The 23051-nt window shown below is 46.9% G+C and overlaps 1 protein-coding gene across 1 annotated transcript; it reads left to right on the forward strand.

The window, feature by feature from the left end:
* Nucleotides 1–928: 928 nt before the first annotated feature.
* Nucleotides 929–20855, forward strand: CAPN14 (calpain 14; the record flags this gene model as incomplete). Its single annotated transcript, XM_033424904.2, is given in 15 exon segments — nt 929–1086; nt 4479–4553; nt 5594–5757; nt 6808–6975; nt 9168–9174; nt 9408–9611; nt 11137–11173; nt 11674–11695; nt 11698–11729; nt 13046–13103; nt 15648–15712; nt 17360–17428; nt 18089–18167; nt 18811–18927; nt 19278–20855. Coding segments are annotated over 15 exon segments (1350 nt in total), but the record flags the coding sequence as incomplete, so codon positions are not given.
* Nucleotides 20856–23051: the final 2196 nt, after the last annotated feature.

Consider the following 23051-nt stretch of genomic DNA (forward strand, 5'->3'; position numbering starts at 1 on the left):
TTGGGTTCAGACCCCAGGTTTATTTGGCTGTAAGTGTAAGTGTGACTTCCCCAAAGTCCTCCAATTCCCTTTAACTCTGTTTCAGACTTTTTCAACTCCATTCGCACCTGATTTCTTCTTTCTCTTAGATCACCATCAGTCATGTTTGTGTGCGTCAAGAACTTTTATTTTCATATTGAGATAACAAAATTTATATTTAAAAATATTTATGTTTATGATTTTATATTTATTTAACAAATGTATTTAACAAAATTTAGCACTTAATATGTGATAAATACTGTCCTAACTGCTTTACTAATGTTAGCTCAATCCTCACAACAGTCCTATGAGTAGGTGTATTGGTGTCCTAGGGCCGCCATAACAAATTGCCGCAAGAGAAATTAATTTTTCACAGTGTTTCTTAAAGGCAGAAGTCTGAAATCAATGTGTCCTTAATACCGTACTCCCTCCAATGGCTGTAGGGGAGGATCCTTCCTGCCTATTTCGGCTTAGCGTGGCTCCCAGCATTCCTCAGCTCGGAATGCATAGCTCCGGTCTTTGCCTACATCTTCACACACCCTTCTCCTCTGTGTCTTTCCCCTTCTATTCTTTTGTAAGGACACTTGTCATTGGATTTAGGACCCACCCTAATCCAGAGGGATTTTATCCCAAGATCCTTAACTTAATTACACCTGCAAAGACCCTTTTTACAAATAGGATCACATTGACATATTCTAGGTAAACATATCTTTGGAGGAGGGTACCCATTCAACTCATTGCAGTAGATGTGACTATTGGCTTCATTTTACAGATCAGGAAAAGGACACAGAGAGGTTAAGTAACTTCCCTTAGGTCTCACAGCTAGTGAGCAGCAGAGCCATTTTCTCCTCTTACCAACTCCCAGGGCCTTAGATCATTCATTTCAAGGTCTCATCTGCAGGCATGAATCTCACCCAGATATCTGCAACATTTGCTATTGGCACTCAGCCCAGCCACCTGGACTGGTTCTCCTTTTATACAGGTGACCTCCAAACATGGACCTGCGTACCTAGTCAAGCTGCGGAACCCCTGGGGAAGAGTGGAATGGAAAGGAGACTGGAGTGACAGGTGAGCTTCTGAGACTGGCTGGGAGGGGTGAGGACGGGGTAGGTAAAGGCTGCAAAGGAGGCTGCCTTTGGCACACAAATTCAAATGCGTGCTTTTGACATTTTCACATATGCATTATCACTTAATCATTTTTACAGATGAAAAAATGAAGGCTCAGAAAAATAAGTGGAATATTACTCCTGATAGAATGTACTACACTCTATTTATTATACATTAATAAAGAGAATTGTCGGAGGGACTGGGTCTATGTGGAAAAATGACATCCAAAGATTTATATAAATTTTTTTTGGCTACGTTGGGTCTTCGTTGCTGCGCTTGGGCTTTCTCTAGTTGCAGCGAGTGGAGGCTACTCTCCGTTGCAGTGCTTGGGCTTCTCGTTGCGGTGGATTCTCTTGTTGCGAAGCACAGGCTCTAGGCGCGCAGGCTTCCGTAGTTGTGGCATGTGGGCTCTAGAGTGCAGACTCAGTGGCGCACCGGCTTAATTGGGAATGTGGGATCTTCCCGGATCAGTGCTCGAACCCGCGTCCCCTGCATTGGCAGGCGGATTCTTAACCACTGCGCCACCAGGGAAGCCCGATTTATATAAATTTTAAAGTGTTGTAGAAATATAGCATCATAACGTTGTTGGTAGTGGTTTGTTTAGGAAAACAAGTGCTTGTCTTTGAGAAAAATGACGGGTTAAATTAATTTTGATAGCTGTGTGATCTTAGGCAAACTTTTTAATTTCTTTGAGCCAGATGTGTGATGAGGATTAAATAAAATGATGGGCTTTATTCCATAGTGTCTAATCTGCTGTTAGTCTCATCCAGAGTAGTTTTCATTTTAGATATTATATTTTTTAATACTAGAGATACCATTTGAGAATATCTTTCACTTTTCTCTTCATCATGTCCATAGTTCCCTTTACATCCTTGAGAACATGAAGCGCATTTATAATGGGTGTTTTAATGTCCTTATCTGCTAATTCCATCATATCTCTCTTATTTCTAGGTCTGTTTTTACGTGTGGTCATGGATCACATTTTCTTTCTTTTTTTTTTTTTAAACATCTTTGTTGGAGTATAACTGCTTGACAATGGCGTGTTAGTTTCTGCTTTATAACAAAGTGAATCAGCTATACATATACATATATCCCCATATCTCCTCCCTCTTGCGTCTCCCTCCCACCCTCGCTATCCCACCCCTCTAGGTGGTCACAGAGCACCGAGCTGATCTCCCTGTGCTATGTGGCTGCTTCCCACTAGCTATTTTACATTTGGTAGTGTATATATGTCCATGCCACTCTCTCACTTCGTCCCAGCTTACCCTTCCCCCTCCCCGTAACCTCAAGTCCATTCTCTACATCTTTGTCTTTATTCCTGTCCTGCCCCTAAGTTCTTCAGAACCATTTTTTTTTTTTAGATTCCATATATATGTGTTAGCATACGGTATTTGTTTTTCTCTTTCTGACTTACTTCACTCTGTATGACAGACTCTAGGTCCATCCACCGAACTACAAATAACTCAATTTCATTTCTTTTTATGGCTGAGTAATATTCCATTGTATATATGGCCACATCTTCTTTATCCACTCATCTGTCGATGGACACTTAGGTTGCTTCCATGTCCTGGCTATTGTAAATAGAGCTGCAATGAACGTTGTGGTACATGACTCTTATTGATTTATGGTTTTCTCAGGGTATATGCCCAGTAGTGGGATTGCTGGGTCATATGGTAGTTCTATTTTTACTTTTTTAAGGAACCTCCATACTGTTCTCCATAGTGGCTGTATCAGTTTACATTCCTACCAACAGTGCAGGAGGGTTCGCTTTCTTCCTCCACACCCTCTCCAGCATTTCTTATTTGTAGATTTTTTGATGATGGCCATTCTGACTGGTGTGAGGTGATACCTCATTGTAGTTTTGATTTGCATTTCTCTAATGATTAGTGATGCTGAACATCCTTTCATGTGTTTGTTGGTAATCTGTATATCTTCTTTGGAGAAATGTCTGTTTAGGTCTTCTGCCCATTTTTGGATTGGGTTGTTTGTTTTTTTGATATTGATTTGATAGTGGATCACATTTTCTGCTTCTTCATATACATAGTGATTTTTTTTTTTTTTTTTTTTTTTTGTGGTACACAGGCCTCTCACTGTTGTGGCCTCTCCCATTGCGGAGCACAGGCTCCGGACGCGCAGGCCCAGCGGCCATGGCTCACGGGCCCAGCTGCTCCGCGGCATGTGGGATCTTCCCGGACCGGGTCACGAACCCGTGTCCCCTGCATCAGCAGGCAGACTCTCAACCACTGCGCCACCAGGGAAGCCCCATAGTGATTTTTTATTCGATACTGGACATTGTAGATTTAGTTGCTTAGGGATTATTTTGATACTTTGAAGTTTTCTTTTAGGACAGTTCTAGGAAAACTTTTAGTTGGGGCCTAACTTGACCCCACTACTAAGGTGTAGACCCTTTGGGTTCTCTACTAAAGACCCCATGTATACTGTAAGGTCTTTTGACTCTGGCTGGTGGGAATTCAAATGATTTCCAGCCTGGTGTCAGCTCTGGAAATTGTTCTGTGTATAGTCCAGTCTTGTGGGATTTCATTTTATGTATGGACAGATTTTATTTTAGCCAAAGACTCAAGGGAACACCTGTTAAGTTCTCTGGAGGTCCTTGTTTAAGTAGGCCCCTCCTCTTGGGCACTTTCCCCAGCAAATTCTAGCTGTCTTGTCTCCCTGAACTTCAGACTCTGTCTCTTCCACTCAGCAAGACTGCTGGGCTCTTTGTGGGTCCACTTCCCTGCGTCACTGTCCAGGGAAGTAGTTTCAGGCAGGAGTCTAGGCAATGTTAGGCTCACTTTATTTGTCTCCCTCCTCTTGGGGTCATAATTCTGTGCTGCCTGCTGTCTAATGTCCAAGAACAGTTGTTTCTTGTATTTTGTCCCATTTTTAGTTGTTTATAGTGGGGAAGTGGTACATGAAAGCCTTACTCCTTTGTAGCCAGAAACAGAAGTCCAAAATGATGGGCTGTGGAAAAAAAAACCCAATAGTAACATAGGTTCCAATGCTAGTTCTGACATTTAATAACTTTGTGACTTCAAGCAAGTGACCTAATCTCTTTTAACCTCAGTTTCCTAATCTTTAAAATGGCAATAAAAATCCCTACTTTGTAAAGTTGCTGTTAGCCTTAAATGAAATAAAATATGTCAAGAGCCTAGCGCAGAACTTGGCTCAGAGTAAGTGATGAATGAATGTCACACGTTGCTTTCATAATAGAGGATGTGAGATGTAATTGTCTGCAAGCAGTATGAAGATGAGAATAAATAGCAACACTATAGAGCATTTACTGAAGAATTTCTTGCATGTCCCTCTCCATCCTTTCCTTCCCCATGAAAACATTTCTTTTCTGTTTTCAGCTCAAGTATGTGGGAGCTACTGAGCCTCAAGGAGAAGATTCTGCTGCTGAGGAAAGATGATGATGGGGAATTCTGGTATTTGACTCAGAGACTTGGGGCACATGCCCTGGCTTACATTAGGACATCCATCCAGCAAACGTTTACAGGGTGCCTCATATATGCCAGGCATACATGAGATCAAGAGAGATCAAGAGACAAGATCTCTTATACAGAGATCAAGAAGACCCTTTAGGGGCTCATGGCCTAGCAGGGCAATCAAACAGTCACAGTCTCTGTGATGAGAGCAGAGACCCCTGGCATGGAACTCAGCGGGTGCTCAAAGCAGAGGGTGGGTGTGGCCACTGCCTCCTCTCCGACTTCTGTTTCTTGCCAACTATAAACCACCGCACCTGTGCCCTCCAGAGCAAAGCAATACTACCCCCACCCACCCCGAAGCCTCTCACCCCTTTTTATGAAAGGCCACCAGACACCCTGAGCTGATGCTGCTTCTGGGTGTCTGACATGAGACCCACCTGTTCCCCGTTCCTTCCACTTTTCACCCTTACTACTAACTCCCACGCTGTCCCTCCTCTCCCTGTACCCATCCTTTTCAGACTGCTGTGTCCCTTTCGCTCTTGAAGTAAGTGGTCATTGAACTCAAGAGTCCTGCAAATACTATTATTTCTGTTTACAGATAGTAAACTGAGCTGGTTCAGACAACACGCCTTGGGGCACAACGTTAGCCAATTGGGGCGAAGATTTTTATCAATTGATGATGAGGAACTGATTTGTGCAATTCTTATTGAACATGTATAAATCAATTGACTAGCTATGAATGCCCCAATTCCACTTTATCACCACCATCAGTGGCCCAAGAACATCGCCCTCAGGTAGCCATTGTGGAGGCTTCTTCCAGCCACAGGGTGGGGTTTCTTGGTAGCACCACCTGCCCGAGATGGACCGTCACACTGGTCCATCCAGCCCCAGTCTCATGGGTCCAAAGCCAGCTCAGCTCTGCATGGGGGTGTGGAGGCTAGGGCCCTGGGTCCAGCAGAGGGCTGGGATGCCCGTTACTTAGTTGCAGCCTCCCTTCTGGTCCTCATGACTGGATGTCATCTCCTTCGTCCTCTACACAGGATGACACTGCAGGACTTTAAAGCACATTTCATGCTTCTGGTCATCTGTAAACTGAGCCCAGGCCTGCTGAGTCAGGAGGTGGTCCAGAAGTGGTCGTACACCATGCTGGAGGGGAGATGGGAAAAAGGGACCACGGCTGGTGGCCCGACAAAGTCACCCCGAGGTGAGCCTGTGCACAGGAGACAGGGGCTCTTGGGTCTAAAGGGGCAGCTTCTCCAGGCAAAGGTGGGGCTGCAGACAGAGCCGCTGCCCAGGGCCCCTGGCTGAAGGTGAGGGGGCTTTGCTGGCCAAGCTGCGTGCGCTGGCCCCGGGCTATGTGAACCAGGAAGATGGGGCACCTTTGTCCTAATTTGCACCAGGGCGTAGAATTCTCAGTCAGGCTGCCTACCTCTTGGGGGTGTATCTTTCCAGAGGGTTCCCTTTCCTAATCGGCACCAGGCGGCCACAGGCGCACAGGCATAGTAGAAGGTTGGGTCACATCTTTCTGTGGTTTTAGGATAAGGTCACTGATATGCTGAAGTAACCACCCCATAACAGGCAGGATTGAAATCGTATTTATATCATATGTATCAGGCCCTCCTTACCTAGAGTTTGGTAGAGAAACAAAATCAAGGATTCCCAGGTCATCAGGTATAGGAGATGAAAGTGTATACGTTCTCCAAGTGGAGAGGTTTGGGGACTGTGTCCCTTTCTCCACAATGGGCCGTCTCTTGGGTAGGAAAGATGTGAAGGGGGTAAGATCTCAGCGGGGCCCGGGTGGCCCTGGCTCTGCCTTCATCTCCCCCACAGTGTCCCCCCGAAGGCTGAATCTGCACATAAGCTAAGGCTTGGTCACCACAGCTCTGTCCCCTTCCCTCCCACCTCTTCCACCTCGGGTTCTTCTACGGGCACACAGACCTGAGATTTACTCTCCACTGTAGCTTTTGCCCAGCACACTGCCTGGCACAGACTTTGTGTCCTGGAGATGTTCACTGCCTGGGTCAGTGACTGTTAACTAACTGAAGAGAATGTGCCTGTGGTCCCAGGGGAGCAGCATTTTAACGGGGACCAAGCCTTAGCTTATGTGCAGCTCTGTCCGGGTGGACCCCAGCTCTGTCCGGGTGGACCTTGGGTGGGAATCCCGGGGCAGCACCCTGGGTCTGTGCTCCTCTCTGTGGTTTGGCAAGCAGGATGCTAGGGGAGCCTGTCTCACCTTGGCTATGTTCTGCCCCAGACACATTTTGGAAGAACCCTAAGTTCCTGCTGTCGGTCTGGAGGCCCCAGGAGGGCAGGAGGTTCCAGATGCCTTGTAGTGTGCTGGTGTCCCTGCTCCGGAAGCCCAGGCACAGGCACCGCAACAGGAAGCCTCACCTCGCCATTGGCTTCTACCTCTTCAGGGTAGGTGGGCCTCTCGTGGAGTCTTATCCTTTCTTCCTGTTTCCTGTCCTCTTTACCATCCATCTCTGTCTACCTACATCCTTCTCTGTCTACCATGGGTGCAAATCCTTGGGAATATGTGATCTAGAACAAGCCACCTTCTTGCATTTGAACATCAGTTTGTACATCTGTAAAATGGGGACAATGATATTTATGCAAAAGATGGAGTAAAAGAAGATCGTGTAGCAGTGCTTATCATTGTGCCTGGCACACAGTTGGTACAATTAATTCTAGTTCCCTTTGCCCCTCCCCAAAAGCCAAGCTTACCTTGCCTCACCTTTATCCAGGATTTCTGATGATGGATTAAAATGTCACTGACTGGAACAGCAAGTCTTATGGGAGGGGAAGTGGCCTCTGGGTAGAGTCTTCTTGTATACCAGCCTCCATTAGAATTCATGCTTGTGAAAGAGATGGATTCACTGCCTAATGAGGCCTCTCTTTTTTGTTTTTCAGATGAGCAAGGTGAGTTGCACACTTGCCAGGCTGGCCCTGGTAGGGAGTGATGTCCCGGGTTCACTGAGACTGCAGCAGCCTTATGTAAGGAGCCACGGGAAGGTCTGGCAATAATGCCAACTGCCTCTGTGTGTGCAAGTAAAGAGCATCTGCTGTTTTTATCCAAGGGCCCCCCAAAGTCCTTACACCTCCATAGACAGGTCTGAGCCTGATGTAGAACCGATACATTTTAGAATCGATTAAATCCCTACATAAATACTTAGGGCTAATATTGAAGACTGTCACAACGTAGGAAGAAGGAAAAATCACAATCTTGCCTGAGTTATGAAGCCCATAATAAAATAGATCTATAACAGATGGGACATCAGGAGCCCATGCAGCCCACCTACGAGGGGACGAGGGACAAAGGCTGGGAAAACAAAACAGAAACACAGGCAGAGGACAGCAACAACTCTGTTTCAGCTGAGTGGCAGCCTAGAGGGATCAGTTAAGAAGGCCTGAGCTATCCCAGCCTCTGAAAGGTGGCGGATATTCTTTGTTTCCCAAAGAAAACAGGAGTGAAAGACTTAATTTTCTCAGATTGGACTGAATCGAGTAAAAGCGTTTTTGTAAAGAAACCATTTTGCATTGGGTGTCTTGGCTTGGTTGGGTTTTTTGTTTTCCTCCCGAGGGAATACTGAGCGCTCCCAAAGTTGCCGATTAATTTTAAAAGAAAAAGTGATTTAGTCGAGGAGTGGTGGTGGGATGAATTGGGAGATTGGGATTGACACATGTACACTAACATGTATAAAATAGATAACTAATAAGAACCTGCTCTATAAAAAAAAAAAATAAAATTCAAAAAAAAAAGTCTAGGAAATAGTATAAATGATGCCAGATCTCTAAATAGACATTGGTAAATCTAGACAAATCTAAAATGCCATGAATTTCTATTAAATTCTACTATTCATATAAAAAAAAGCTATTTATATCTAAGCCTATTCCTAAATAGAATTGGGTCAACCTACAATAAAAAGTATAAACAGAACAAAACTTTGAACCAGTTACAGAATTCAAAAGGCGAGAAAAAAGTTATAAATAGATGAGAGATAGGGAAGCAGTTAATTCTACCAGGAGCACTAAACCTAGAACAGCTACTGCAGCTGATTATAAAATTTAGTTCTGAGATTCCTGGCAGCCAGGGCAAAGACAGCAAAGGGCTGATTTTCTAGTTCTCATTGTCTCAGTAAAGAAAGCATGTATCACCAAGAGATACATTTTGTTTCCCCAGCCCTAAGTGGAATCTGGGAAATGTCTTTATGTGGTGGATAGTGTCTTCAGCAGCAACTGTGTGCATCTCCCCTATGGATCTCCCCTCCCTCCATAGCCCTGCATGAGAGCCAAGGGAAGAGGAAGCAAGAGAGAAAAATAGGGCCAAAGGGGGATATAAAAGAGAGAGGGAGAGAGAAAGAGAGAATAAAAATAAGAGATAAAACAAAACACAAACCAGACCTCTGATCTGGGTCTTCTGAGCTTTGGCCAGTACTCTTTCCTCTTTCAGAGGCTGCTTTCACTGAGATGACACGGAATATCCAGTTGATCTGTATGGGAGATGGCTGGTGGTCCGTCTGTACCTATGAGCATAATCATGTCATGATCAACCTTGAAATGGTAGCACATACATGGAGGCAGCTTCAGGAAGTATCGAGAATGTGGACATTGGAGCTCAGCTGTCCTGAATTCCAATCCTGGCTGAGACTCTTACCCGCTAGGTGACTTTGTGCAGATGACCTAACTTGTCTGAACTTCAGACCCTCAACTGTAAAGTGGAAAGTGCAGACGCAGTGACATTCCTCACCTCATCTTGTGTATGATATTGTTTTTAACACAAAGTCAAATCAGTCGACATATTTATTCAACCTCATGTAGGGTTCCAGCAAAGGTGCCCGTCCTCTACCCACAGAGCTATGATGACCAGAGGAGACTGCCTCCCAAGTTCTTCTGGGAAAATGCTCCCCTGAATTGGCCTGAGACGTTTCTCAGAGAGAAGGAGGTGAGTCGGGAGCTGTGGCTGGAGCCTGGGACATACGTCATTGTGCCCTGCACATCTGAGTCCCGCCAGGAGTCTGAGTTCGTCCTCAGAGTCTTCTCCAGGAAGCGCGTCTTTTAGTAAGGTCCAGGCCTCTCCCGGAGGTTGGGGTCCACTCGGGCCAGGGGAGGGGGGCAGGGTGAGACGAAAATGGCGGAGGACGGGGGTCTCTGTGACCAGCACAGGGGACAGGGTGAGCAGGAGAGCAGGGCAGCTGTCTGCGCAGAGACATCCCTCACTTCTTCCTCCCTGCTCTCCCTCTAACAAATGAACACTCTGCTGGACGTAGAGAGAAAAAGGTAGAACAGGTCTGGCCCCTGCCCTCCAGGGGCTCAAAGGCTGGAAAGGACATGGACGTATGAACAGTTATTTATGTTATGCTGTGTCTGGGGTAAGCGTTTATCTGTCCAGGGTGTTTGGAGAGCACCAAGGAGAAGCATCTGAGCCACCCTTCCATGGTCCCGGGGGAAGCAGGGGTGGCCTCAAGGACGTGGTGATTCCTAAGAGATGCACAGGGTTTGTTCAGTTGAGGGGGGCTGTCATCAGCCATCAGGCTCAGACGAATAAATATACACTCATCCCAGCCAAACTTATTATAGGCCTATCTCGGCGATATGGCAGGTTTAGTTCCAGACCACTGCAATAAAGCAAATACTGTGTTAAAGAGAGTCACAGGATATTTTTGGTTTTCCAGGGCATATAAAAATTATGTTTACACTGTACTGTAGTCTATTAAGTGTGCAATAGTATTATGTCTTAAAAAAACAATGCGCATACCTTAATTAAAAAATACTCGGGAATTCCCTGGCTGTCCAGTGGTTAGGACTCTGCGCTTCCACTGCAGGGGGCACAGGTTGGATCCCTGGTCGGGGAACTAAGATCCTGCATGCCGAGTTGTGCGGCCAAAAAAAAAAAACAAACTTGACTGCTAAAAAATGCTAACCGTTGTCTGAGCCTTCAGTGAGTTAGAATCTTTTTGCGATAGTAACATCACTGATCAAAGATCACAGTAACAAATATAATAATGAAAATGCTTGAAATATTGCGAGAATTACCAAAACGTGACAGAGAGACAGGCAGTGAGCCAATGCTGTTGGAAAAATGGCGCCCATAGACTTGCTCTATGCAGGGTTGCCAGAAACCTTCAATCTGTAAAAAAAATGCACTAACGCGGAGCACAGTGAAATGAGGTAAGCCTGTATATTGCCTATGATTGTTCTGACATGACAGCCCTTCAGTGCTTAGAACCCAGTTCTTTTTCCATCATATTTCGGGCATAGATAGTTTATCTTGGTCCCAGGCCTCACTGCCTTGTGAGACCACTGAGTCTGAACGAATGAGTGGGAGTAGTTAGATGAGGGTGGGGGAAGGAAGGGGCACACGGGGTGGAGGGTTCTGCTTGAGCAAAGGCCGTGGGGTGAGAACACAGGGCACGTGGGGAGGTACAGCCGTGTGCCGAGCCCTGTGCCAGACTGCACACTTCGAGGGCAAGTGGGGCGTCAGCTAAAGAACTGGGAAGGTAAGTTCCCAGGGGTGGGAGAATATTGGTCAAAACGTTCCCAAAATGATCCCCAAGAAATAATTCGGTCTTTTCTCCCCCCTCAGTGAAATTGGCCACAATTCAAGTGTCGTCTTCCCTAAGGTGAGTTGTCAGGTGGAATTCCACATGATGGGGACTGTTTACAGAGCTGGGAAGGGGGACTTCTCCCCTCACATTCAGGGGTCCGGGGAAGAGGTCTGCAGATCCTTCAGGCCCTACTCTATGGCGCACATAGTATGTTATCTATCGTGCCCTGGAAGTATGCAGGTTCTGCTGTTTTTGCACCAAAATAACTGCCCTCTGGTCAGGTCCTTGGCGTTGAAGGCCCGGAGCCCCAGATGCAGGAGTCACACCTCCATGTCCTTCTGTTTCTCTCTACCCCGTGTTTCTTCTGCCCCTTTCACGGTTTGCTACTTCCCCAAAGCCAGTGACGACTGGAGAAACAGGGATGTGGGTGAGTGCTATGGTAAAACATTTAAACCAGCACTCAGGGTCAGACTCACAGATTGCAGAGGCCTGGGAGCCGTGAGCACATTAGTGTGTGCACGCGAGTCCATTCGTCCAGGGGAATGACCAAGTCCTTCTTGTGTCTGTTCCTATAGGAGACTGTAGACCAAATGGAGGGCAGGATGAATTCTTCACCCAACTCTTTGAAAAGGTAAGTTGAACCAAGGTGGGTAGCAAGGAGCAGGGCACGCTGTGGAGCCTATAATCCCATGGCGGGTGGGTTTGCATCTGCCTGACCCTGTGTCTAAATTGTGATTTAAGGCTTTCTAGTCCCCAAACTGCCACTTTCTATGAAAGCCCTCAAGGTTTTAGACAAATGAGTAGAGCTGTTGTTTCCAGAAGGCTCCTGTAAAATGCATATCAGTTCTTGGAAGCTACATTGATTTGTTGTAGGAAAAACAACTTTAATTTTTAATCCCTGTGACAATGGAATATGGCAGAGGTGAGACTCAGTGTTGGGAGGTGTGGGTGGAGCCTGGCAATGATGAGCCCTGGGGGGTCTGGGGGAGGGACGCCCAGGGAGAAGACCCTGTGGGTGGGTTGGTGGGGGTGGAACCGGTAAGAGGCATTGGGGAGGAGGAAGCCTACCCTCCTGGTCCCTTCCAGTTCTTTCCTTGGGCTGACCCAGGTTTGAGCACCAGCAAGACGCCACCCCGTCCCTAACCTGAAGGATGCGAAATACATTTAGAAACAGGGCAAGAAATCTGGGCCTGACATCTGAGTGATGTCATTACAACTGGAAGAACATGAACTGCCTGTGTTAGTAACAGCCCTCCCGTCTTCTCTCATCTTCACCACTGGCATTTTGCTTAATGTCATCAGAGAGGATACATCAGAATCTTATGTGTGTTGTTTATAAAAGTTTTCCTCCATACCAGGGGTTTCCAAACCTCTTCTGTGGCAGTCCTCTTTATCAAATGGAATCTCACAGAGAAACCTAACATATATAAAACAGATAAATATGAACAGATAACATATAGCCATTTTATAAGCTCAAATTTATGGCACTTATATTGCATTAATATGTTCTAAAGTTAAATGTTCATGTAAAGTGTTGCTTTTCTGAACTCTACAATGGAAATCTGGACTCTTGGCTAAGGATAGTCTATTAGTAATAAAACTGAAACCCAACTGCTGAACTTTCAAAGCATCTCTATAGAACCCAGTTTGAGAATCACCGCTATTAGTCTACCTCTTAAGAGTCCTGCCCTGCTGGGGTGCTCTGAACTTGGCACCCAGTTAAACTGTTGTAGAAGTTCTTATGAAATTCCAGATTTAATTATACGTCTAGTCATGTTCCTTATGTGCAGGAAAATGGCATCAGTTATTCTGCCCAGAAATGGCATATGTGCCACCCTGAGCAGATGTGGGAGAGGCCTTTCCCAACCCCCTTTAGCTGTGGGCCCTCTGCGTCTAACGAGCCTTCAGCAGTGATGATTCTCTTCTACCACTCTGCTTCTGTTCCAGCATCCAGAAATAAAGGCAGTCCAACTGCAGAAGATCCTGAACCACATGCCCTGGGCAGGTGAGTATTTCAGAGTCATCCTGTAGGACTCAGGGGTCACAACTTTTCTGAACTCTGGGTCTATTTCTCTTTCTCCTGGTGGGACATGTGAATGCCCACTGGTCCCCCCAGGAGCTGTGTCTTATACCAGGGTGGGTCGTGTGGTCTGACAAAGAGGTAGAGGAATTTATGCAGCTTAGAAAATTGTTCTTTTCTTTTTTTTTTGCTTAGTTGAGTGTGTAAAGATAGATGGCAGTGAAAATGAAGATTTCTGCTAGTTTGCTAATTTGAGAAGAATAGCTGGATATTTCTTTCTTGGCATATAAAGTCCATGTGGAAGAATGGCATTCATTTTCTCAACCCGGCAAATAAATATTAAGTATCGACTAGCTTACCAGAGAGCTCTCTGATGAGCTCATAGTTAAATTGATTAACCCACAGAAATCTGATAGGAGCACATCACGAAGGAGAACTGCAGATGGGCGGTGTGGATGCCTTTGTATGAAGCTTGGGATAAATCATCAGGAAAGCTTAAAGCCCATATAAAAGTATTTTATGTGTATATTTTGAGTGAGAAAAACATGATTTTGAAAAAAAGTAAACCAAACAATTAAAGGGTATTTGCTACCTGAAATATATGATTGCTTCTCCTTTACATGAAGCCAAGATTTCAAACCCAAACACACTCAGAAACTGTATAATTTCCAGATGGTTTCTCAAAGCTAAACTCGGGTATCATAAAAGAGCCAGAAAGGGAGACTCTAGAAATTATACAATGTGAGATGCAGCCCCTCCCTACACCTCCTCAAAAAACAAAAAAAATGTAAAAGAGATGGCTTCTGCACATTTAAATTTTTAAGGCATTAATCACAAGTATGCAAAATGACTTTGGAAAGAATGGATGGACACATTGCTTTCGTTTATTCCTATGAGAGGGTTTCTGGTTGATAGATCAGAGAGCTGCTATAGCTTTTGGCAAAATAGTTGGTAAAGTCTCCCATAATAAATGATGAACTGTGGGTTGGAAAGTTGCAATATGATTCACAAGTTTTATCATCATCCCAAGAGTTATATAAATATGAACCCAGAGAGATAATTCTATGTTATGGGTCAGAGCCTATATGTTTTAAGTATTTAGTTGAGAGTCTCTGTATTCTGCCCTTGGTCCCCTTACACTTCCTCAACTTTTATCAATGGCTTGGAAGAAGACATGGCATGCAGGCTTATCAGATCTGCAGAGGGCACAGAACTGGGAGGAATAATTAATATAATAGCCAACAGAATTAAAATTCAGAATGTTCACCACAAGCTGTGCCCAAGCCCAAAAGATGAAATGTAGTCAGGGTGATAATTAAAATCTGCCATTTTATAATATTTAAAAAATCAGTTGCACAAGTTCCTAAGAGAAGAGACCTCATCTTTGTGGCAGTTAATTTGAAAGCTATCTGGTTAATTTAGTTGACCTTGAGCTTAACATGTGCTAATAGTTTCACGTTGCTGCTAAATAAGGGAATCCAAATTCAGGCGGTATTTAATGGAAGCATTTAGTGTGTGTTTTTGAAATTGTGTTCCGAGAAATGTTAGAAACCGAGAGGTTTTAGTAAGTGTTCCATGAAGTAAAATGGGTTCGATTCTACGGTCAATGGTGCTTAGGAAATTCTGCATTAAACAAAATTTCAACATTGGCTCCTGTACACGGATCACGTGCTAAGGTACACGGTGATGCAGACAAGGGTCATAGATACAGAATATTTCAAATGGATTTGAACTCAAAACCCTTTCTCTGCAAAACGTCTCCCTTGGAACCTCATTTGGGAAATGTGGACTGAAAATTTTGGAAGTGATAGACCCACTGTACTCTGCTTTATCCACCTGCATCTGCAGGAGTGCGTTCCAGTCTTGGTACCACATTTTAGGGAGACGCTCGCAAAGCAAAGTGCGTAGAAGAGGGAGGTGAGGATTTAGAAACCATATCATCTGGGGAACCGATGGAGAAATGTTTAGATGTTTCGAATGGAGGGGAGGAGTCGAAGAGGGGACAAATACCTGTTTATGCTTTTCTGGAGGTAGAACTAGGACTAGTGAGTGAGTTTTACAGGCGCTTCCCTTGGAATTAACAGGAGAAGTTTCTCCTGACTTGGAGCTATGGTTCCATGTGAAAAAGTGAGCTCCCAGAACCGACAGGCCATCTGTCAGGACATCTGAGATTGTCTCCCAGTTTGGGTGGGAGCTTGAAAAAGGTGCCCTTTCAGACTGGGGAGCCTGTGACTCTATCGTCCTGTCTGCCCCCATCCCAGCCCTCCGATACACAGGGCCATGTTCATCTGACCTACTGTGAAGCAAAACCAGAATGTTCTCTGCAGGGTTTTACTGTGTTACTGGGATGTAGGAATCCCCTCTAAGCCTTCTCTCTCTGTCTCCACTGTTCTCATTCTTCCTGCCCCAACGTAAATGGTGGTCGTTGGGCCCTATGGCCGGCCTAGGCAGCACTGCCCCTTCCTGTTCAGAAAAGGGCCATGCAGTCCTGGGGCCACGCCCATGCAGACTCTTTCCATTCCTTCACAGGTCTAAGGAGCGAACAGCCTCTCTTCAGCCTCGAGGCCTGCCAGGGGATCCTGGCCCTACTGGATGTATCTTTTCGGGTTTGTGGGAGGATGCATTCTGCTGTTAGAGAGCTTTGCCCTGGAGCCAGGCGGCCTGGGGTTGAATCCCAACCCTAGCACTTACTAGGTCTGTCATCTCCGACTAGTCACTTAGCCTCACTGTGCCCCAGGTCCTCATGTGTAGCACAGAGATGGTATTAAAACCTATTCTGGGGCTTCCCTGGTGGCACAGTGGTTAAGAATCCACCTGCCAATGCAGGGGACACAGGTTCTATCCCTGCTCTGGGAAGATCCCGCATGCCACGGAGCAACTAAGCCCATGCGCCACAACTACTGAAGCCCGTGCACCTAGAGCCCGTGCGCCGCAGCAAGAGAAGCCACCGCAATGAGAAGCCCGTGCACCGCAACGAAGAGTAGCCCCCGCTCACTGCAACTAGAGAAAGCCCGTGAGCAGCAACGAAGACCCAAAAAAGAGCAGCCAAAATACCAAAAAAACCCCAAAATGAAACCTATTCTGTAAGATTTGTATATGAATACAAATGAGATAACCCACGTACAGTGCTTAGGACAGAACTGTCATCGAAAAGTGATCAATATTGTTATTAATAACAATAAGCTTACTTCCTGACAGCGAGGATGAGGCAGTTGCAGGGTGGCGGTTAGTAACAATTCTCCAGGTTACAAGAAGCTTTTACAAGAGCCTCAGGGTCCTGAGTTTTCCATTTGGTGATGGGGCAGCTGCTGCCCCCATTTACAGATCAGGAAACCAGAGCTGAGGAGTTCCGTGACATGCCGCGAAATCAGCTTTCCTCGTTCTCAACACTGTCATTTTTCTAGCAAACCCTCTGCCTTAAGTTGTTCGGAGTTTAATTACCCACGCCACAGAGAGGCACATAGAATGGATACTGTGAGAGGGGTTGCAAATATAAAGAATGTTGGCAGAAACTTTGCAGAGGCTGCGGGCAGTGTGGGATGGTGGTCAGGTATGCAGGCACTGGGGCAGGTCCCAGCCTTGTCAGCAGCTGTATGAACTTGGACAAGATCATGCTCTCTGAGCCCTCATTTCCTCATCCATAAGAGGGAGGAGTTAGTACCTACCCCACCTACTAGGTGAAAATGAAGTTCCATAGGTCAAGTGTATAGCTCAGTGCTAGGCCCACCATCAGGGCTCAAAGAGAGGTGGTGTGTCATGGTGTTTTTGAGCCAGTCTCTCTGATGCGGGGGTACTTGGACGTGGTCTACAGGGCTAAGCATTCAGCTTTTAACCGTTCCTAAAATGACTAAATATAAGAGGCATCCTTAGCCACCCTGTGCCTGACTCCTTCCATGAGTTGGTTTTGACAACAGTGAAAAAAAGAGTTACTATTTTTTATTTAAATCGCATCAGATTGGCCATGTCAGAATACCCTGCTTCACTAAGTGGTAACTGTCATCATCACCATCATCAGACCATCCTCTCCTCTCAGTGCTGCTGTGTTGCAGCTCATTCTGTCCTTTCCTAGTAAGGGTCAGGGAGCCCTGGGCTGCACTGAGCAGTCAAGGGAGGCCAGCTAGGGTTGGCTAACATTGAATGGGGTGTCCCAAATTGCACACTGCTGTGTGGAGGGCCCATTACTGCCTCCAGAGGTGTGGACAAAACTCCCCTGGCGGCTTTGACCTTAACCCTGCTATCAGCTTAATGCGTCCGGCACCATGAGTATCCAGGAATTCAGGGACCCATGGAAGCAGCTGATGCTCTATCAGGTAAGAACAAGTGTTCACCACGCCTCCCACGGGACAGTGCAGAAATGGCAATTCTGCAAAACTATAAGGTACCCCTCTCCCTTTCAGCCCTTTCTACCCAACCACTCACCTAATCTTCCCTAATGTCCTTTTAGTGTTTCCTCCTTTCTCTCCCAAACTCAGAGAGCCTGTTGCAATAGTCTTCTGAATTTTTAAAGCGACATCTGATCACATCGCTTCCTTACTAAAAATTTTTTGAGACTCCCCATGGCCGTCAGTCGAGTTCACACTCCTTAGCATGGCATTTAGAGTCCTTCATAAATTGGCTCCCTCCTACTTTTCCAATCATTACTCACAACTCTCCTCCCGTCTCCTGAGTCATAAGTTTGGAAGCCCTTCAAAATTTGGATGGCGTGCTCAGATTAGGCACGTTTACCTATACCAAGACTCTCCATCCCCCGTAACAGAAAGACCGCCCACTCTCACAAGCCTTAAGGAGAACTGGGAGAGGAGGTGGGATCCTGACGGGGACCCCCTGCCCTATTCTTGTCTAGGCAGCCGGGCCTACTGGTGGAGCCTCACACTCAGCTGTCCTGCAGGCTTGACACCGGGGTGTGAGGGCTCTCAGGTGGGGCTTGGAAACGCCTGGCTTCCTTAGCCTTTGGTGTGGGCTCTTCACAGGAGGTTTTCCACAAGCAAGACACTAACTGCTCAGGATGCCTGAACTGGGCCCAGCTGCGGGCTGCCATGAGGGACACAGGTAGGCCTGGAGGCGGGTGGGGAGGTGATGCTGCAGGGCGCACACCAGGCAGGGGATGGGGCGGCGGGGGTGAGTGGTGCTGGGCAGGGTGTGTGGCGTCCTGCAATCTTCTAATGAGTAGGGTTACTCCCCGAGTTCAGAGGCCCAAAGACCAGGATCTGTGAATAACTAAACCATTGATTATTATCACTATGATCACAGCTAACATTTATTGAGGGTTGGCACATGTATACTCGCATTTAATCTTTGCCAACACCCTGTTCTAATCCCCACTTCACAGAGGAAGAAATTGAAGCTCAGAGAAGTTAACTTGCCTGGGGCTTAAATCCAGGACTCCCAGACGCCAAGGCAGATAGATGCTCTTGACCACTAAGCAGACTGCCTCCTGCCTTCAAGGCCAGCAACCCACGTGATGAAAAGATCCTCATGCTGGTTGCCTAGGGGACAGGGATGGAGAATGGAGAGACAATAAAATTAATAGGCTAAATAATTGAAAAATTCACAATGAACCGTGTAAAAGAAGATCTCAGGCTATTAGGATTCAGGTCCCGGAAGTGGAGGGACAATTTAAGGGGCCTCAGGTGGGAGGGGAGCTGGATATGAGGTTTCCGGCACCCACGGTGGGAACCCTTGCTCAATGCAGGAATCGCTCTTAGTGATGACGTCTGCCAGCTGATGCTCATCCGCTACGGTAGCCCTGACCTCCAGATGGCCTTCGTCAGCTCTGTCCGCTTGATGCTGCATGTGGAGAACATGCAGGGTGAGCTGGGGGGAAGGAGGGAGGGCCCGGGCTTCCTCTGCTCTCCTCGTGGATTGCCCACCTGTCCCCAGTTCAAGCACGAGAGAGGACTGCTGCCAGTGCAGGGAGCTCTGGGGAACGCTGGCTCTGTGCCTGTGAAACCTAGCTGCGTCTACCCGAACTAACTTATGCCCTGCCTGCTCCAGGGCCAAGGTGTGAAGCGGCTCGCTTAGAACAAGTGTGGCGTGTGTGATTGCACAGAGGCCGAAATTGGCTTCCTGGGTGAGGGGCCGTATGGGAGGAGCTAGTCCCTCTCGTTTCCAACACATACACACGCATTAGCTGTGTTCTTTTGTACTGCATTTTCACAGACGTCTTCCAAAACTTGACCCAAGATGGCAAAGGGATATACCTCCAGAAGCCAGAAGTAAGACCTTCTCCACGGGGTCGATTCATGTCATCTTAGGGAGCAGTGGCCGTTGCCGGTTCAGGGGCTTGTGAAGGAGAAGGGTTCTGAGTGCCCTTCGTTCTGCTGAGTGCACGATGGAGCACTGTATTCAGTGCACTTATTCATTTGTGCATCAAATAGGACTGGGCACCCACTGTGTGCCAGGCATATGTGAAGATACAAGTGTTTGTTGAATGAATGCGGTGATACGCTGAGGAGAAAACAGCTCTGTGTCTGACACTGGCTGTCTTCCCCTTCCATTCAAGCTGCACGGATTTACTGAGCACCTGCCATGGGCCAGATGTGGAGACACTGGAGTCTGGAGTTGAATCATCTGCCCTTTCTGTCGAAAACACATCCTCCGTTTGGGCTGCTTAGAAAGAGACTCATAAAAGCTGGGGTTTCTTCCTTGACCTCGGATGTTCAGTTTATGGAATAAGCTTCTAAGATATAGGGACCCTCAATGTGTATCTACCCTCAATCACTCCCATATTTGAGTGTGAAGGTGGGATGCAGGTGGAGGGGCAATGGTTAGAACTTCTGAGCCCGTACCCAATCACAGATCCCCAAGGACACGTGATCCCTAGCGATCCTTCCATAGCGACATACTCCGCACTGAGAGAGCAGGACAGCCATCAGAGTGGCTCCTGACGCAGGGCTGCTCACAGCTCGAGCAGAGGCTCCTAGAAAGCAACGTGCTATCATGGCAAGAGAGCTGGACTGAGACCCAAGGTGAAGCCACAGCACCCCTCGTAACCACCTGTGGGACTGTCAGCACATCGCGTTGCATCTCTGGGCCTCAGCTTCCCTGTGTGCGAGATGAGCTGGCTGGGTGATGTCTAACGTTCTCTCCAGCTCTGACCACCTCTGGTTCCTTGAGGAGATCCTCAAGGCCATCGAAGAGGCCTACAGGGAGTGGCAGCCAACTTGCTGGAATTTCACTCTGGGCTTTTCTCTGACCCCACTGGTAACTTCACCATTCTCATCTTCATCATCACCAGCATCACCATTTTTATGTAACTGGCCTGGGGAGTGGTTTCCCCAGAGGTTCCCCCCTATGTGAGTTAGAGGGACCGTTCATCACACCCACATAAAGCTGTCAGACAAATGGGCCCATAAATGTAAACATGTAGACTGTGCTCTGTTGGATCTCTGCTACCCAGTCGGCCCGCACACCTGCACACTGCTGTCACAAGCACGCCAAATTGAATTCATGGGGGAAACTTGCATTGAGAATTGAATATAGAATCAGCCTGCATCTTGGCTATCATCATTCACAGGCGCCAAGGGAAGTCAAGGTTGATTGTATTTCAGGTTGATTTATACTTACTATGGGATGGTGTGGTCCTTCTGGCTAAGCTCTCCATTAATGTCCTGTATGGCTTCCCAGGAGTGATGGGGGAGGAGGCCCCAAGTCCTGCATCAGGCTCTAGGACCTGGTGACTGAGAAATGAAGCATCCTCAACTGAATGTCAGAGATGGGTCTGAATAGATCATAATTTTCTTCCTCATCATTCCAGTGGCCGATGATGACTCTGTGCTCCTGAGAAGCCTGGACGCTCGTTGGCCCTCACCGAGGACTCTGCATATGGCCCAAGGGTGGCCTTTGGCTGAGACCAACCCATGCTCAACCCACCCACAGCTCTTCAGGACTGTGTCTCCAGCCATCACCTTCTCGTCTGGTAAGATTTCTTTTCTGCAGATCTCCCCTTTGGACGGGCAGCATACAAAGAGGGAAGCAGCGAGGCAGAAAGATTGCCTTGGACTTGTCAAGACCAGCTCTTTCCCTGTGACCACGACCTTGTCACAAGCAGAAACGTCATCTAAGCAGTCTGATTCCAGGCTTGGTGTTCTTTCCTTTATACGATACTGACTCCACAGGTGTCCAACTTAAATGACCTTAGACATGCCGCGTTCTCACATTTGGGGTAATATTCTAGGTTTCAAGACCTGAAGAGGGAATGATATGTTTGTAGGCATCTGTACCGGCATCTATAAACTGGTAGAGGGATCGGCTAACTTTTAACTGTCTGGGGGTGGGGCGGGGGTACATTGAACTTTTAAGAGCACAGAACATAACAGAGCTGTCAGGGTCCAGGTGGGATGGGCTGGATCTGGTATCTGAGGTCACTGCGTGATCTTCTGCTGACAGTATCTCCCGATGGTTGGATTTGGGGGGTGCCAGTGAATTTAAAACACCCGACTTCTTAAAGGGCTTCTGCATGTGATGGGTGTCAGTCTGTTTACCTGACCTATGGGCTATCAGATCTACTTCAAAGAAGAACAACAAATCCATGCTGCATTGTAGAGTTAATCAGCGGACGGTCGGTATATACGATGTTTTGTGCTACAGTGATCCCTCACTTTCCTGGCGTCCCTACCAACCCAGAACCCAGGCAGAAAATCAGAACAGTGGCCATTTCCCAAGGTCCATGCATTTTACTCATAAGTTAGCGACCCAGAGCCATTCATTAAAATTCTATTTATTATTGTTATTATTTTTATTTATTTATTTATTTTTGGCTGCATTGGGTCTTCGTTGCTCTGCCTGGGCTTTCTCTAGTTGCAGCGAGCGGGGGCTACTCTTCGTTGTGCTGCGTGGGCTTCTCATTGCGGTGGCTTCTCTCGTTGTGGAGCACGGGCTCTATGTGCGCGGGCTTCGGTAGTTGTGGCACACAGGCTCAGTATTTGTGGCTCGCGGGCTCTAGAGCGCAGGCTCAGTAGTTGTGGCGAACAGGCTTAGCTGCTCCGCGGCATGTGGGATCTTCCCGGACCAGGGCTCGAACCCGTGCTGCCAGCATTGGCAGGTGGATTCTTAACTACTGCGCCACCAGGGAAACCCTAAAATTCTATTTATTATTAATTTACAAACTGTTCTAACAAACATGACTACCTGGTTTCCAGGTCCATAGGAGACTAAAGGAGGAGGTTGAATAGGGGATAAAAGGGTGTCCATTGGCAGAACTAAAGGAAGTTTGACAGCCTGGTAGACGGGCAGTGCGGGAGGAAGGAGCGCTTGAAAGGGGCACTTTCAAAGCATAAAAACCTTTATTTATTCCAAATGATAAAATGTGAAGTGGTTTACCATAAGTGCCATGTGCTCTAATACATGAGGCGTTACTGATTTTGTAAACAGTCATCATATATAGTCTTTTAAAGATTTTTATGTCTATTTACTTATCATTATTTCTACCTTTAGACCCTGCCATTTTAAATATTTGGTTTAGTTAAATTATTATTGCTTTGCACCATGAAGGCCATCTTGCAGAGTTTTGGGGTGATGGGAAGGTCGTACCATTATTCCGTTCATGACACTTGCACATTATTCCATTCATCACACTTGTGTGATGGTTTTGCTTGGTGCAGATGAGATCTGCATTCAGATCACTTAATTCTGATAAAGCGCCCCGTTTGGCTTCTTGGTGGTGGTCTGAGCTGCCCTCCTGTCCCTCGTGTGTTACCCTCACCCCCCGAGTTTAGGTATCACTGTGGCAACTCACAGATACCCTGTGCCTTGCCAACCTTCACCCCCACAGATTCCCTCTGCGCCCCCCCAAAGCTGAGTACTGGAGATGAGGGGCAAAGCCATGTCCCCACCCACATATCCCCTCCCCATCTTCTGTCACCCCAGGGCATGGGGGGCAAGTAAGGCTCTAGGACAGGGTAGACCGTTCAAGGGTCCGGATGAAGTTATGCA

This window comes from Orcinus orca, chromosome 13 (assembly GCF_937001465.1).
Source record: "Orcinus orca chromosome 13, mOrcOrc1.1, whole genome shotgun sequence".
Classification (NCBI taxonomy): domain Eukaryota; kingdom Metazoa; phylum Chordata; class Mammalia; order Artiodactyla; family Delphinidae; genus Orcinus; species Orcinus orca.